Genomic DNA, 17,546 nt, shown 5'->3' with positions numbered 1-17,546 from the left:
ATAGGATTTTATAGTGGTTATCCTATGCTGATCAAGAGTTCTTAAAGATTCAATTTTCCACATTTTTACAATTAATACAGATTGAGTTCTTACTGTTAAAGCTTACAAAAGAAGTCTACATGGACATCCCATTACTAATCGTATCTTGGATAGTCTAGTTAAAAAAAACCTCCTTGGTACCTAAGTCTGCCTCGTTGGTGGTAAATATAAAATTCTTATTCAATTATGAAGTTTATAGGGTCCATAAAGTGTATTACATATTTATAGTTAATAGAATGCAATTAAATCCTAACAGATTAGCAAATAATTTTTTTTTTTTTTTTTTTGAGACAGAATCTCACTATGTCGCCCTCGGTAGTGCTGTGGTATCACGGCTCACAGCAACCTCGAACTCTTGGACTTAAGTGATTCTCTTGTCTCAGCCTCACGACTAGCTGGGACTACAGGTGCTTGCCACAATGCCTGGCTATTTTTGTTGTTGTTGTTGTTGTCATTGTTGTTTTAGCAGGCCCGGGCCAGGTTCAAACCTGCCGGCCTCAGCGTATGTGGCTGGTGCCCTACCCACTGAGCTATGGGTGCTGAGCCTAGCAAATAATATTTTAAAAGTAAATTTTTATGCAGCAATATAATATGAATTAATTTTAGCTTTAAAAATTAACTCTTAAAAGTTTTAGGTATATACTGTGATGCCTGTTTAATAATACAAAATGGAGGTGATCATAGAATAGTTTTGTGCCTTGTGAGATTTGTAGAACATGAGACCTTTGACTTGCCCTCTACTACCTAAGAAATCTCAGAGGTTTATAACTGAAGATAAATTAGGTTTCTTTTTTCCCCTAGCAGCATGTCTTCTACCATGTTAATACATTCCATGGCTGCTGGTAATATCAGCATTAGGCCCATTTATAAGAAAGTGTTTAACTATAGTAAATACCATGTAATTGCTGGAGATGTCCTTCTTAATGTATTTATTTTTAAAATAAACTTTAATGATTTGGTAATTTTATTTTCTTAAAAAAATTCATCACTTATTCTTCTTGTTTTCAGATCTCTTTAATTTATAATTTTTTTTTTTTTTTTTTGAAACAAGAGTCTTACCCTATTATTGCTCAGGCTAGAGTGCCATGGCATCAGTCTAGCTCATAGCAACTTCAAACACCTGGGTTCAAGTGATCCTTCTGCTTCAGCCTCCTGCATAACTGGGTCTACAGGCTCCTGCTACAATGCCTGGCTAATTTTTCTATTTTTAGTAGAGACAGGGTCTTGCTCTTGCTCAGGCTGGTCTCAAACTCTGGAGCTCAAGTGTATTTAGAATTTTTTAAATATTAAAAGAAAGGAAAATAAAAATCATCCTTTTTGTGCATCACTTGCTCGTTTCAGACACATATGCTTCTTCCTTTTTCCCTCTCTTTCTCTATTTCTTTTTTTTTTTTTTTTTGGCCAGCCTGTTTTTCCATCAGTAAGTTCAAGCTTTCTCACCTCTCACTTAGTGTAAAACAGTCACCCTCTAACTAAACTATATCTGTTTATCTTTGCTTTCATTCATAACTTATATGTAACTTGTAATTTGTTAATTTAACTCCACTCTTTAGCACTTTTATTTTTCATGAGTCAATAGGTTAAGTGATGAACCCAAGTATTAACTTTTTTAGTATTAAAGTTTATATTCTTCAATGAACCGTTTTTTTTGTAGTTCTTTAATAAAAATCACTTTAGAAGGTGGGCGTGGTGGCTCACACCTATAATCCTAGCACTTTGGGAGGCTAAGGTGGATGAATTGCCTGAGCTCAGGAGTTCAAGACCAGCCTGAGCATGAGCAAGACCCCATCTCTAGAAATAACTGGGTGTTGTGGCAAGTGTCTGTAGTCCCAGCTACTCGGGAAGCTGAGGCAAGAGAATCACTGGTGCCCAAGAGTTTGAGTTGTGAGCTGCGATGCCGTAGCATTCTACTCAGGGTGACAAAGTGAGAGTTTGTCTCAAAAAAAAATTACTTGAAACACTGGTTATTTTTCTTCTCATGCTATTTATATACTGTGCAAGAAAAGAAAACCTTATTAAGACATTTGAAACATTCTTATCTTCCTGAATTATAAAAGTGTACACGTATGTCAGATATGATTTTGTTTTTTGACTGGTGATCTTACATTTTTGTTTAATTAAAAAATAAGGACTATTAACTAGTGTGTTCATAGATACTGATATGAACTGTTCTCCTCCTGTGCTTATAGATACAGATAGATATAGGTACATATATACACATTCACCTTTTTCCAGGAAGGAGTGAAGATGTGCATGTTATTCATGCCTTCTCTTATGGCAGTTATAGCTCACCCTTTGTTTGCATTATTAATGCTCATTATCTCTTCCCAAATTACAATTTTCTTGAAGATAGGGGCCTAGAAAAGCAAAAGGCTTAATGAAGATGTCCAGTCCAAATATGGAAGTGAAAAATGTGTGGCAAGCAGGAAAGAACTACAAATCGTTAAGGGTATTTATCATAAAATGAGATGTGTTATGCCATGCTGTCATTACTAATAAAAAAAAGTATTTTAAATGTGATAGTTATTTAATAGTAAATGTTAAGTCTCAAGTATTTTTGTGAGTGTATTTATTTTTACAAGTAAATTTTGTGTTCCCAGGCTTATGTTAAATGTTTTTATAAATGGGCATGTTTCAGTGAATGACCTATTAGCTTTAAGAATTAGGCAAGTTCAATCTGTAATTTTTAAGCAGACATAAGAAAATACGTTGACATGATGGTTTTAGAATGCATAGAATTTGTGATTTTTAAAAGGAAAGTCGTATAACCTGGCTGCAAAGGCTACTAACTTCTATCAGTGGATATTGTACCTTAATACAGAAAACTAAAGCATATGTGTGGTCACAACCAATCCTTGTCATTATACAATGAAAGCCTTGGTATCTGTGATCAAAGCGATGGGCTTATCCTGAACTATAGTATAACCTTTGGTTGAACCTTTCAAACTTTTATTTTAGGAGACAATATACTTCATTTTGACCATGTGACCTGCCTTTAAAACCTATCTGCTTAATTAAGTGATAGAGATTAAAATTATTGCAAACAAACCAGAAGAAAATGTGAATTGTAAACGTATCTGTTTCTGTCAATGCTGTTTACTTAATCTTTTTCCAGTGGTGTGGTAAAGAATTGCTGAACATGTGTTTTTTATCCAGAACTGAATGTTCTGTGCTGATGAGTGTAACACATACTTCACTCAGTAAATGTGCATTAACAGTATTAAGAAGACAATCTTTGACTCTGCTCCTACAGTTCATCTGTCATAACAGATAATTTTGAACTATAGTACTTGGTATTGTATCAAGGTATGGTTCTTAGATGCTTTAGGATTAAAACTGACTTCTACTGTATAACTTGAATGTCATTCTCTTCCATAGTAAGATTTTGGCTGTAAGTATATTTACTTACTTATTTTGTTACATATTTGTGTATCTCAGTTGAGTTCACCATGTTTACTTCATATTAACAGGGTATTTGACTCTCATCAATTGATTTATTTATACAGATTTCCTTATAGGAAGTTTGTAATATGATTTAAGTGCGGCATGTTCTCAAATAATGCCATGTCATTCAACACTTCATTATGTCATTGGTGAGGAAAAAAATCAATTCCTGGCTGCAGCTACTGTGTGCGTGTAGTTTGCATGGCATCCCCCTCTCTGCATGGGTTTTCTCTGTGTGCTCTGGTTTCCTCTTATATCCCAAAGATGTACACATTAGGTGGATTAGTATGTCTAAATTGTGCCAGTATGCGTGAGTGTGATTATGTGTGTGAGTGCACCATGCTGTGGAACGGTGTCTTTTCCAGGGCTGATTCCTACTTTGTGCCCCGAGTTGCTGTGATAGGCTCCAGCCACCCTGGACCTTGAACTGTAATAATTGGGTAAATAGGAGGCGGAGCAAGATGGCAGCCGACTAACAGCTTCTTTGCATTCGGGCACCATGAGTCTGGGGAGATAAGACTCCAGGCATCTCTGGCTGGTGGGATTTGCCTATAATCATCCCTTTGAGGATACAGGGAGTCAGAGAGAGACTTCTGGACCCCAAGAGGAGGACAAAAACAGTGGAAAACTGGCAAGTAATCGCGTGTGTTTGATCGGTCTAATCCTGCCGACAGCTGTAAGTGCAGTAGCAACGAGACTGCAAACTGGAAAGGCCTCACCTGTGAACTGTTTTGGTGTTTTTGGACATGGCACTCAGTTGAACTGCCTTGGGGAGAGCTTGAGCGGGAGTGCGGAGAACTTTGGGCGTTGTCTGGGACCCCAGACTGAGCCACTGAGCCGGACAGACAGAGCTAATAGTGTTTGGCTGAGGGCTGCAGGGAGCCATTGTGAGAGAACTGCCCCATCAAGGTCTGCCCTAGGGGTTGCAGAGCAAGGATTGGGTGGGACCTAGTAACCTAGTGACAGAGCAGCCTAAAGGTGGGGTCTGAGCCACCCTACAGCCCTAACCCTCAGGGGCAGAGTGAGACCGGTTTTGGCACACTGGGTAAGTGGATAGCCACTTCAGCAGTGATTCCAGCAACAAACACATTCCTGGCAGAGCTTTTGCTTAGCAAGCTTAGAAGCTCAAAGTGCCTTTTAAGAGGGCTGAAGAGAGACTTAGGGTGTCTACCCTGTGGGGCTTGAGAAATCAGCAGAGGCCTTCAGTCATATCAGAATTGTAATTATGGGATATTATGAAGCGTTCCAACATACGAGTTATAGGAATCCCAGAAGGGAAAGAAGAATGGCCCAGAGGAATGGAAGCCATACTAGAGAATATTATAAATGAAAATTTCCCAAATATCACTGAAGATTCTGCCACACTGCTTTCAGAGGGATATCAGACCCCAGGTCACCTCAGTAACCGAGCTTCTCCAAGACACATTGTGATCAACCTGTCCAAAGTCAAGACAAAAGAAAAGATTCTGCAAGCTGCCAGAAGTAAGTGCCAGTTGACCTACAGGGGCAAATCTATCAGAGTGACCGCAGACTTCTCTAATGAAACTTTCCAAGCAAAAAGACAATGGTCATCTACCTTTAATCTACTTAAACAGAACAATTTCCAGCCCAGAATTTTGTACTCTGCTAAGCTAAGCTTTAAAATTGACGGAGAAATCAAATCATTTACGGATATACAAGCATTGAGGAAATTTGCCACAACAAGACCAGCTTTACAGGAAATACTTCAACCTGTTCTACACACTGACCATCACAATGGATCAGCAGCAAAGTAAAAACTCAGAAATTAAAGGACAGGACCTAACCTTGACACTGATGCAAAAGATAAAACTAACTAATGGTAGCCGGGCGTTGTGGTGGGCGCCTGTAGTCCCAGCTGCTCGGGAGGCTGAGGCAAGAGAATCGCGTAAGCCCAAGAGTTAGAGGTTGCTGTGAACTGTGTGACGCCACGGCACTCTACCCGAGGGCGGTACAGTGAGACTCTGTCTCTACAAAAAAAAAAACAAAAACTAAGCAACGGACTCTCACAAAATAAGATGAATAGAACACTACCACACTTATCAATTATCTCAATAAATGTTAATGGCTTGAATTCCCCACTTAAGAGACATAGATTGGCTGACTGGATTAAAAAGCACAAGCCATCCATTTGCTGTCTGCAAGTAACACACATGGCTTCAAAAGACAAATTAAAGCTCTGAGTCAAGGGTTGGAAGACAATTTTTCAGGCAAATGGAATTCAGAAGAAAAGAGGAGTTGCAATCTTATTTTCAGATACATGTGGATTTAAAGCAACTAAAGTCAAAAAAGACAAAGATGGTCACTTTATATTGGTCAAGGGAAAAATACAAGAAGAAGACGTTTCAATTCTAAATATTTATGCACCCAATTTAAATGCTCCCAGATTCTTGAAACAGACCTTACTCAGTCTGAGCAGTATGATATCCGGTAATACCTTAATAACATGGGACTTTAACACTCCTCTTACAGAGCTGGACAGATCCTCTAAACAGAAATTAAACAAAGATATCAGAGATTTAAATGAGACCCTAGAACAACTGTGCTTGATAGACGCATACGGAACACTCCATCGCAAAGATAAAGAATACATATTCTTCTCATCACCCCATGGAACATTCTCCAAAATTGATCATATCCTCGGACACAAAACAAATATCAACAGAATCAAAAGAATTGAAATTTTACCATGTATCTTCTCAGACCATAAGGCACTAAAGGTGGAACTCAACTCTAACAAAAATGCTCGACCCCACCCAAAGGCATGGAAACTAAACAATCTTCTGTTGAATAACAGATGGGTGAAGTAAGAAATAAAACAGGAAATCATTAACTCCCTTGAGCATAACAACAATGAAGACACAAGCTACCAAAACCTGTGGGATACTGCAAAAGCAGTTTTGAGAGGAAAATTCATCGCTTTAGATGCCTACATTCGAAAAACAGAAAGAGAGCACATTAACAATCTCACAAGAGATCTTATGGAATTGGAAAAAGAAGAACAATCTAAGCCTACACTCAGTAGAAGAAAAGAAATATCCAAAATCAAATCAGAGATCAATGAAATTGAAAACAAAAGAATCATTCAGAAAATTAATGAAACAAGGAGTTGGGTTTTTTGAAAAAATAAATAAAATAAATAAACCATTGGCCAGACTAACGAGGAATAGAAAAGTAAAATCTCTAGTAACCTCAATCAGAAATGATAAAGGGGAAATAACAACTGATCCCACAGAGATACAAGAGATCATCTCTGAATACTACCAGAAACTCTATGCCCAGAAATTTGACAATGTGAAAGAACTGGATCAATATTTGGAATCACACCCTCTCCCTAGACTCAGCCAGGAAGAAATAGAGCTCCTGAACAGACCAATTTCAAGCACTGAGATCAAAGAAACAATAAAAAAATCTTCCAACCAAAAAATGCCCTGGTCCAGATGGCTTCACTCCAGAATTCTATCAAACCTTCAAGGAAGAGCTTATTCCTGTACTGCAGAAATTATTCCAAAAAATTGAGGAAGAAGGAATCTTCCCCAACACATTCTATGAAGCAAACATCATCCTGATACCAAACCCAGGAAAAGACCCAAAGAAAAAGGAGAATTTCAGACCAATCTCACTCATGAACATAGACGCAAAAATTCTCAACAAAATCCTAGCCAATAGATTATAGCTTATCATCAAAAAAGTCAGTCATCATGATCAAGTAGGCTTTATCCCAGGGATGCAAGGCTGGTTTAACATACGCAAGTCTATAAACGTTATCCACCATATTAACAGAGGCAAAAATAAAGATCACATGATCCTCTCAATAGATGCAGAAAAAGCATTTGATAAAATCCAGCATCCTTTTCTAATTAGAACACTGAAGAGTATAGGCATAGGTGGCACATTTCTAAAACTGATTGAAGCTATCTATGACACACCCACAGCCAATATTTTACTGAATGGAGTAAAACTGAAAGCTTTTCCTCTTAGAACTGGAACCAGACAAGGTTGTCCTCTGTCACCTTTACTATTCAACGTAGTGCTGGAAGTTCTAGCCAATACAATTAGACAAGACAAGGAAATAAAGGGAATCCAAATGGGAGCAGAGGAGGTCAAACTCTCCCTCTTTGCTGACGACATGATCTTATACTTAGAGAACCCCAAAGACTTAACCACAAGACTCAGTGGTCATCAAAAAATACAGTAATGTTTCAGGATATAAAATCAATGTCCACAAGTCAGTAGCCTTTGTGTACACCAATAACAGTCAAGATGAGAAGCTAATTAAGGACACAACTCCCTTCACCATAGTCTCAAAGAAAATGAAATACCTAGGAATATACCTAACGAAGGAGGTGAAGGACCTCTATAAAGAAAACTATGAAATCCTCAGAAAGGAAATAGCAGAGGATATTAACAAATGGAAGAACATACCATGCTCATGGATGGGAAGAATCAACATTGTTAAAATGTCTATACTTCCCAAAGCAATCTACCTATTCAATGCCATTCCTATCAAAATACCAAGATTGTACTTTCAAGATTTGGAAAAAATGATTCTGCGTTTTGTATGGAACTGGAAAAAACCCCATATAGCTAAGGCAGTTCTCTGTAACAAAAATAAAGCTGAGGGCATCAGCACACCAGATTTTAGTCTGTACTACAAAGCCATAGTGCTCAAGACAGCATGGTACTGGCACAAAAACAGAGACATAGACACTTGGAATCGAATTGAAAACCAAGAAATGAGACTAACATTTTACAACCACCTAATCTTTGATAAACCAAACAAGAACATACCTTGGGGGAAAGACTCCCTATTCAATAAATGGTGTTGGGAGAACTGGATGTCTACATGTAAAAGACTGAAACTGGACCCACACCTTTCCCCACTCACAAAATTTGATTCAAGATGGATAAAGGACTTAAACTTAAGGCATAAAACAATAAAAATCCTCCAAGAAAGCATAGGAAAAACACTGGAAGATATTGGCCTGGGGAAAGACTCCATGAAGAAGACTGCCATGGCAATTGCAACCACAACAAAAATAAACAAATGGGACTTCATTAAACTGAAAAGCTTCTGTACAGCTAAGGAGACAATAACCAAAGCAAAGAGACAACCTACACAATGGGAAAGGATATTTGCATATTTTCAATCAGACAAAAGCTTGATAACTAGGCTCTTTAGAGAACTCAAATTAATCCACATGAAAAAAGCCAACAATCTGTTATATCAATGGGCAAGAGACATGAATAGAACTTTCTCTAAAGACGACAGACGAATGGCTAACAAACACATGAAAAAATGTTCATCATCTCTATATATTAGAGAAATGCGAATCAAAACAACCCTTAGATATCATCTAACCCCAGTGAGAATGACCCACATCACAATATCTCAAAACTGCAGATGCTGGCATGGATGTGGAGAGAAGGGAACACTTTTACACTGCTGGTGGGACTGCAAACTAGTACAACCTTTCTGGAAGGAAGTATGGAGAAACCTCAAAGCACTCAAGCTAGACCTCCCGTTTGATCCTGCAGTCCCATTACTGGGCATCTACCCAGAAGGAAAAAAATCCTTTTATCATAAAGACACTTGTACTAAACTGTTTATTGCAGCTCAATTTACAATCGCCAAAATGTGGAAACAGCCTAAATGCCCACCAACCCAGGAATGGATTAACAAGCTGTGGTATATGTATACCATGGAATACTATTCAGCTATTAAAAAAAATGGAGACTTTACATCCTTCGTATTAACCCGGTTGGAAGTGGAAGTCATTATTCTTAGTAAAGCATCACAAGAATGGAGAAGCATGAATCCTATGTACTCAATTTTGATATGAGGACAATTAATGACAGTTAAGGTCATTGGGGGGCAGGAAAAGCAGAGAGTGGGAAGGAGGAGGGGTGGGGCCTTGGTGTGTGCCACACCTTCTGGGGGCAAGACATGATTGCAAGAGGGACATTACCTAACAAATGCAGTCAGTGTAACCTGGCTTATTGTACCCTGAATGAATCCCTAACAATAAAATAATAATAATAATAATAATTGGGTAAATAATTATCTTACTTGTTTTTATTAAGCTTTCTTAAATGTATGGATAGTTTATATTTATTTCAATGTTTAATATCAGAAATGTTTTGGGTCTTTGTTTAGAAGTTTGGTTATGTTTTTGTGACTAGAAATATACCAAGGGAGCTTAACTCTTGTTTATATCTATTAGCCTATGGTACAACTGGTTTTGTTATATGTGGTTTCACTTGACGTAACAGTTTCCAAGAACCAAGTATCTACATTATGTGAAGATTTACTATAAAGATGCTCACTTGCTTTCTAATTTAATTATGCAAATTTGATAATGTTTTTTATAGTTGTATGGAATTTTTATAATCTTAGGCTAGATGGGATGGCTTATACATGTAATCCTAACACTCGAGCCCAGGCAGGAGGATCGCTTGAGATCAGGAGTTCAAGACCAGCCTGCACAAAATGAGACCTTATCTCTAGCAAAAATTGAAAAATTAGTTAGGTGTGGTGGTGTGTACCTATAGTCCCAGCTATTCAGGATGCTGAGGTAGGTGGATCTCTTGATCCCAGGAGTTTGAGGTTGCTGTGAGCTAGGCTGAGGCCATGGCACTCTAGCCCTGACAACAGAGCGAGACTCTGTCTCAAAGAAATAAAGATGTTCAGTAACTAATGAAATAAAAATTAAAAGGATAGTAAAGCACCCTTTAAATAAAAAAAGGAATTTTCATAATTTCTTTTAATTTTTAATCTTTTCAAAATATGTGTCCTATTTTTCTTTTTCAGGTATTGGTTTCTTTTAATTTCAGATTAATATGAGGGTACAAGTTCCAATGTTTTTCACCCTTTTTTGAAATCTCACAGCACATTTGAACTTATAGTTAAACTTCCATGGCACACTTAAATTATGTAGATCAAAACAAAAGAGTTAAGGAAAAGAATATACTTACTGTGTTTTTGACTTCTTTTTAATTAATGATCTTTAAAATTTTTCGTGGCACACTGAAATTCTCTCACAGTACACAGGTTGAAAATCACTGGTAGAAACGGTTATGTTACATCATTTTCATTCGTTAGGTAAAATACAAGTTGTAGTTGAGCCCTTCAACCAGGAGATGTGCCATGTACCCTTACATTATGCCCATTAGATGAGAACACACCAGTCTCCCTCCTCTCCCCCTACCACTTGAATTTAATTGTTTTCCTCTTATCTGGGCATGTAGTTGTTAATCTACTAGTTACACATTACTATTGAGTACATTGGATACTTGCTTTTCCATTCTTCTTTTTTTCTTATTTTATTAAATCATAGCTGTGTACATTAATGCAATTATGGGGTACATATGCTGGATTTATATACAATTTAAAATACTTCCATCAAACTGGTTAACATAGCCTTCACCGCATTTTCTTAGTTATTGTGTTAAGACATTTATATTCTACACTTAGTAGACTTAACTTGAACCCTTGTAAAATGCACCGGAGTGCTTTTCCATTCTTAATGCTTTACTGAGGAAGATGTTCAAGTCCATCCAGTTTAATACAAAAGATGTAAAATGGCCATCTTTTATGGCTGAAGAGTATTCCATGGTATACCTATACTACAATTTATTAATCCATTCGTGAGTTAATAGGCACTTGAGTTGATTCCACATTTTGGCCACTGTCCTATTTTAAATTCATGTTTGAAAGCCTCAGTCTCATGGAGCCTTAAATTTAGAGAGAGATACAAACCTACAATTATAGTACAGATTTGTAAGTTCTATGTTAGGAAAATAAAATCAATTATGTTCTTTTCCTTATAGCTTTCTCTGACTGCTTCAACTGTTTAGACATAATTTTCTCTTTTGAACTTCTACAATGTTGTTTGTTTATACAACTTGTTTTCTCTTAGTAAGTATATCTTTTCACTCTTTTTTTTTTTTTTTTTTTTGTAGAGACAGAGTCTCACTTTATGGCCCTCGGTAGAGTGCCATGGCCTCACACAGCTCACAGCAACCTCCAACTCCAGGGCTTAAGTGATTCTCTTGCCTCAGCCTCCCGAGTAGCTGGGACTGTAGGCGCCCGCCACAACGCCCGGCTATTTTTTGGTTGCAGTTTGACCGGGGCCGGGCCTGAACCCGCCACCCTCGGTATATGGGGCCGGCGCCCTACCGACTGAGCCACAGGCGCCACCCTATCTTTTCACTCTTACTTACTAATTTAGGTCTGTGTTCTGTAGGGGGTTTCTGCTTCTCATGTTTCTGTATTCCAAGCCCTAACACAGTTCTCTATAAAATGTAAAAACTAAATAAATGGATCTTTGTTATGATGATTTTTGTATCAAACTTCGTATTTACCTAAGGCTTAAATCAAATAATCAGTTAAGAAGAACTTCTTATAAGTGTTATTCTTTTAATAAAAAGTAATTATATTCTACTTTATTTCTACTCATATTTTCTATTTTTTCTAGAAATATATTATCATTAACTTATTAGTAATTTTTGTCATTACTGAAATAGATAGAAAAATCACAAAAGATACCAATTCAATGTATAAGAAATGTCCCAATTTGAATTTAGCCCTTTACTTATATTGGGCTAATGAGAATTCATTAATAGTTACTAGACAGATCGGGCAGGGGGGTTCTTTTCTAAAGGATTGAATGACAATCTAGTGTTATGTGCCACCTAGAAAATTGGTCTTCATATCTTTAGTCCATCTTGTTCATTAGTCATATAAAGAGTCACATGGTCTTTTGAAGCAGGCAGCTCTGTTGACTATACCAAGTTTGTGTTAGGAAATATTTGCTGATGCCAAAAGGCCTGGTGCCAAGGGACTAGCTTCCCTTGGTGTACCATGCATGAGACCATCATGTACAGTGTACAGTAGGCCGATTATTCTCTACAAAAGGACAGTTAGTTGACTGAGGAAAAGAATAGGAGCTGAAATCTAGTCTGTATTCACTCCATTTACCAAACTACATTAGCCTCTCTCTTAAAAAAAAATAAAAATTAAAAAATATATATATACACATTCATGTATGTATTTATTCATTAATTTTTAGGGAGAGACTGAGAGAGAGGCATATAGTGACCCTGCCCCCTACTCTCCATCCCCTGGGCTTCAACTTAACCTCTTTGTCCCTTCTTTTTCTCTGCAGAGTGGAAAAAGCTGATTATAGATTAAAAAAAAACTTGTCTCTCACACCTTTTGGGGGCAAGACACGATTGCAAGAGGGACTTTACCTAACAAATGCAATCAGTGTTACCTGGTTTATTGTACCCTCAATAAATCCCCAACAATAAAAAAAAAAAAAAAAACTTGTCTCTCTCATCTTGGGAAAATTTTATGCCTTTTTGGCTTCTGTCTCTTTAGAAATACTGACTTTCGATAATTCCTCTACTTGGACACTTTACATAATCTATATTTGCTTTAGACTTTCACAAAAGACAGAAAAGAAGCGTGCTTTCCAGAAGGCTCTGCTCTGGCCCTTATACATGTTCTTGAGGAAGGAATTGCCTGACTGCTATCTTTAAATTGGAAAAGAGTGAATGTTTAAAAAATAGAGAGTAAAATATAATTTCCTATGTGGATAAATTTCAAGTGCAATATTAAGCTCAATTTTTAATTACTAAAGTTTATAAATTTTTGATTTTGGAATATTTTTATAATGTCCATTGTATAACATCTATATAAAATGTATCTTTAAGAAGTCACAAATAAAATCTGTAGTACTTAAATGGAAATTGGTGTTTATTACCTCTTTCCCAGCATGATGGATATAATATAGCTGAAAATTTAACATGGTCCAGTAAGACTTAAAAGCTTGAAATTGCTTTCTTCATATCATTTATTAAAAATTTCTTTTGTAATTTATATTTTTGCTCCATTTAACTTCTAGCTACAGTAAGTGAATTTATATTTAGGATAAGGTATTGATACTAAAGTAATTTAAGTTCATATTAAGTTTATATGTTTAAATAAATGAGACCAGGAACAAAATATATTTCTCTGTTAATTGAGTTTAGAACTTGTAAAAGAACATTTGGAGAGCATTTCTATTCTGAGCAAATAATTTTTTTGCTAATTTGTTGAATAACTTAAATAAAATAATAGATGATGGAGATGATATACAAAATCATAGTATTTTGGTGCTGTACATTAGAAGGATTGACAACTTCATTTTTATGACAATTGCTATGAGATGTCGTTTGTTACATTCTGCTTTTTGGAATTGGTCTTGATAAAGAGTACTTTCATATATTTTTACTATATAATATTTAGTTCTGATTTACAAATGTCATTTGATCTCCTAAATTTAAAACTCAGGAGAAACCTACAACCTAAAATTCAGCCACTTTAGTTGTTGCTTTGTATCTAGAATTATTACATAAGAGCACAGCAGGTATAACAGGCAAAAGAAGGGCAACATCCTCTAATCATGACAGGGTATATCAGTGAGGATGGAGGAAGGCAGCATTTCTTTTTATTGAAATGAAAAGAATTTAATATTAATTAAATATAAATATTAATTAAATTTAGTATTTAATTCAACAAAATGTTGCTTTTGATTGTAAATAAACAAGGAAGGGATGTTCCTTACTATTATTATTGATAAAGACCTGGGTATAGTAACATTCCTCTTCAGTAGCTCAAGTGTTATGGAAAGAAAATAGTACGTTTTGGTAAAATGTCTCAAAGTTAGAAAATAATTGAATGCACACCTTAACAATTAATAATTAAAAGTTATAAAGTGACTTAGCAGTGAATAATAATTACAGCATTTTGAATCTTTTGGATTAATTTTATTATGTATGATAGTTATTATAAGAGCTTTACATATGCTATATAATGTATATATTTTCATTATAGCAATTGTTTTCTTATCACATAAGAATAATTTAATATTTGGGTTTTTTAAATAAATTACTTGGAGTATATATTAAAAACTTATATTTAAAATGTTTAGCTCCATGTATGCTATATCAGTAGAATCCAAGCTTATTTGGTGACTAAGGACTCAGGCTTTGGATTTAGACAAATCTTGGTCCAAGTTCCAGATTTATAACATATCAGATGCAGGTTACTTAACTTTTTTGATCCTTGGTTCATTTTTAAAATGGAGATGATTGATAACTTACCTCATAAAGTTGTTGTGAAGATTAAATGTAATAAGATTTAAGAGTTTATTTTAGTACCTGACTCATACTATGCAATAAATGTTAGCTCAAACAAATTGGATATGACTTTGGCTGCATAAAATAACACACATCTGTCTTTCTCCCTTTTGTCAATTAGACTTATATGCATTGTTTCAAAGATGAGAACCTTAAAATTTTTGTGTGATCACTGTCTAACTTCATTTATAGCTAAACTTTTAACAAGGTCTTTTTTTTTAATTGTTCAGTTTAAGTATTTTTTAGGTCTAATGATCAGGTGGTTGTCAGCCATGTGAAGGACAAGCTCATTTCTACCCTGCTTAGTTAATTATTGTGATTGTAAACAAAGGATGTGCAATTCAAAGTCTGGCAACATTTCACATGGGTGATGGAGGTGATAATAGCTTAATTCCTGCTGGATCCTTTTTCTCTGCTCTGGCAAGTTCATACTGACCTTGTCCAAAATCTGATGACCTCTCTATTTTACTCAACTGTTTGGAAAGCTAGGCCTGCCATAGCTGGCCCTGAGGGGGTATCTGAAAGACCACTGAGCCACTGACCCATGTCAAGACTGGATTTCAAGTCTGATCTATAAGGCCTCTGAAATAGTTATATATGGGGCTTACTGCACACAAAACACTAAATGGCTGCATTTTTCTGCTTATTAAATGTCCTAATAAAGTGTTTTTAAGGCATTGTTGTTAATATCATATATTTATTACTTGGTTTCTTATGTAGGTCCTTTTCTGTGTTGATTATAAAGTTTGATCTTTTATCAGACTTAGTATCTTTTTTTTTTTTTTTTATTGTTGGGGATTCATTGAGGGTACAATAAGCCAGGTTACACTGATTGCAATTGTTAGGTAAAGTCCCTCTTGCAATCATGTCTTGCCCCCATAAAATGTGACACACACCAAGATCCCACCCCCCTCCCTCCGTCCCTCTTTCTGCTTCCCCCCCATAAACTTAATTGTCATTAATTCAGACTTACTATCTTAAAACTAAACTTGAATGCTTTGAAATGTAAGGAAAATATAAACCGTGGCTAAAATGTAATGAATAATCTTCTTGGTTGATGAAGGCACCAAGACAATGGTATTTGAATGTTTATATTATAAAGATTTTGTTTTTTTCTGGCAAAAATTTCATATACCTCATTTTAAAAAATCTAGTTTAGGCTGTCATTATTGTTATAGCACGGTAATCTCTTTTAATATCTTTTCAAACCTCAATTATTACCCAAATGTTGGTATTTAAGAGTTTTGAGGTTGAGATGTATTATGAAGGAAGGCCTATCAGATGTGTTTATATCAATAAGATGTTATTTAACCTTGATTGAATAGACTCTGTCTACCTTAGTAAAAACTTTGTGATAGGGCTATGAATGCAAAGAGAAAATAATTTCTCTATATTTATTTTGATCTTCTGCACAAAGAAAATGATCAGGTCCTTTTGAATATCTAGTCAGTATCCTACAGTAGATAATATAACATTTTGTTTTATTTTTATTTAGGAGTTGATCCCTGAATTTTATTATCTCCCTGAGATGTTTGTCAACTTTAATAATTATAATCTTGGAGTGATGGATGATGGGACAGTTGTATCTGATGTTGAACTTCCTCCTTGGGCCAAAACCTCTGAAGAATTTGTTCGCACAAACAGATTGGTAAGATAGTAATCATCTACTCTGTCTGTCATGGGCCTTTTCTCAAAGCATCTTTCATTTGTTGGTGTGTAATCATTAACTCTTAACTCTTCTGGACAAAGCTGTAGTTGATAGGGATAAATGAAAGCAATAGTTCAAGAATCAACATATATACTTTACAAAATTTTATTGAATTGAAAGGTATAATATTTTCCTTTATTATTTTTTTTTATAAAATTTAGGTCAAGTATATGTATACATGATAATTCAAAATTACATTATAAGTGAAACTAGAATTGTAAGCTTTTTCAAACATGGGGTTCTCCTACCAAGAAGGGGACATATTTTTGTGTTTCAGGAGACCATCATACATTTTGGTAAAAGACATAAGATTTTCAAATTAGATCTTGTATCTATCTTTTTCAGGAAATCTTGACATAATATTTAGAATAACGAAAACTTAAAAGCACAGTAACAAACAACTCCTTAGTATTCTACTTAGTGGACTTTTTAATGTCATCTGTTATACGGATTCTGTATTTTGTAAGAAAGTATCCTTTTTGCCTTTTTAAGTTTCATGAAAGTTTAGAATAAGGGAGCTTTATTCTTAGTATTTAAAAGTAGCATTGTTATTATACTCTGTGTTAAAAATGAAATGAAAATAAGAATATGTTTACTATAATGTTTTATATTATCATTGACAATGTATAAAGTTCCAGTTTTTCCATAACCTTGCCAAGACTTGTAATGTCAGTCTTGTTTAACTATTCTAGTATGTATATCATTATTATTTTAATTTTAATGATGAATAATGTTACCCCTCTTTTCTTACATGTATATGTTCTGTGGTGAACTATCTATTCAAATCTTTTGCCCGTTTTTAAATTGGGATCTTTGTTTTTTTCTTATTGAATTATAAATGATCTTTATATATTCACCATGAAAGTTTTTTATCCAACATGTTTCACAGATTTTTTTCAAGTAGTCTGTGCCTTGTTTTTTCATTTATTAATGGTACCTTTTTTTTAAAAGGTTACCTTTTAAATCACCATTTAAAAATTGTTTCAAGTAATTTTCAGATATAAAGTAATATTTATATAATGATAAAAGTATAAAGTGTCATCCCCATTCCTGAAGTATATGTTTTTAAAAAATAAAATCATGTTCTGATCATTATTGACACACTTTTTCTCAATATGACTTAAAATTTTAAGTCTTAAGGGAATCAGTTCTT

At 35.2% G+C, this 17,546-nt stretch overlaps 1 protein-coding gene across 3 annotated transcripts in view; it reads left to right on the top strand.

Annotated features, from left to right (window-relative positions):
- The window catches only part of LRBA (LPS responsive beige-like anchor protein), a 791,645-nt gene that overhangs the window by 613,821 nt on the left and 160,278 nt on the right, over positions 1–17,546 (top strand). For all 3 annotated transcript variants that reach the window (XM_053582486.1, XM_053582498.1, XM_053582475.1), the window contains exon 47: positions 16,181–16,333. In XM_053582486.1, coding sequence (XP_053438461.1) covers positions 16,181–16,333 — 153 coding nt within the window. The remainder of the gene's footprint in view (positions 1–16,180; positions 16,334–17,546) is intronic.

This window comes from Nycticebus coucang, chromosome 1 (genome assembly GCF_027406575.1).
Source record: "Nycticebus coucang isolate mNycCou1 chromosome 1, mNycCou1.pri, whole genome shotgun sequence".
Taxonomy (NCBI): Eukaryota; Metazoa; Chordata; class Mammalia; order Primates; family Lorisidae; genus Nycticebus; species Nycticebus coucang.
Note: the sequence above shows the minus strand (reverse complement) of the source record. Positions and strands in the feature narration are given on the sequence as shown.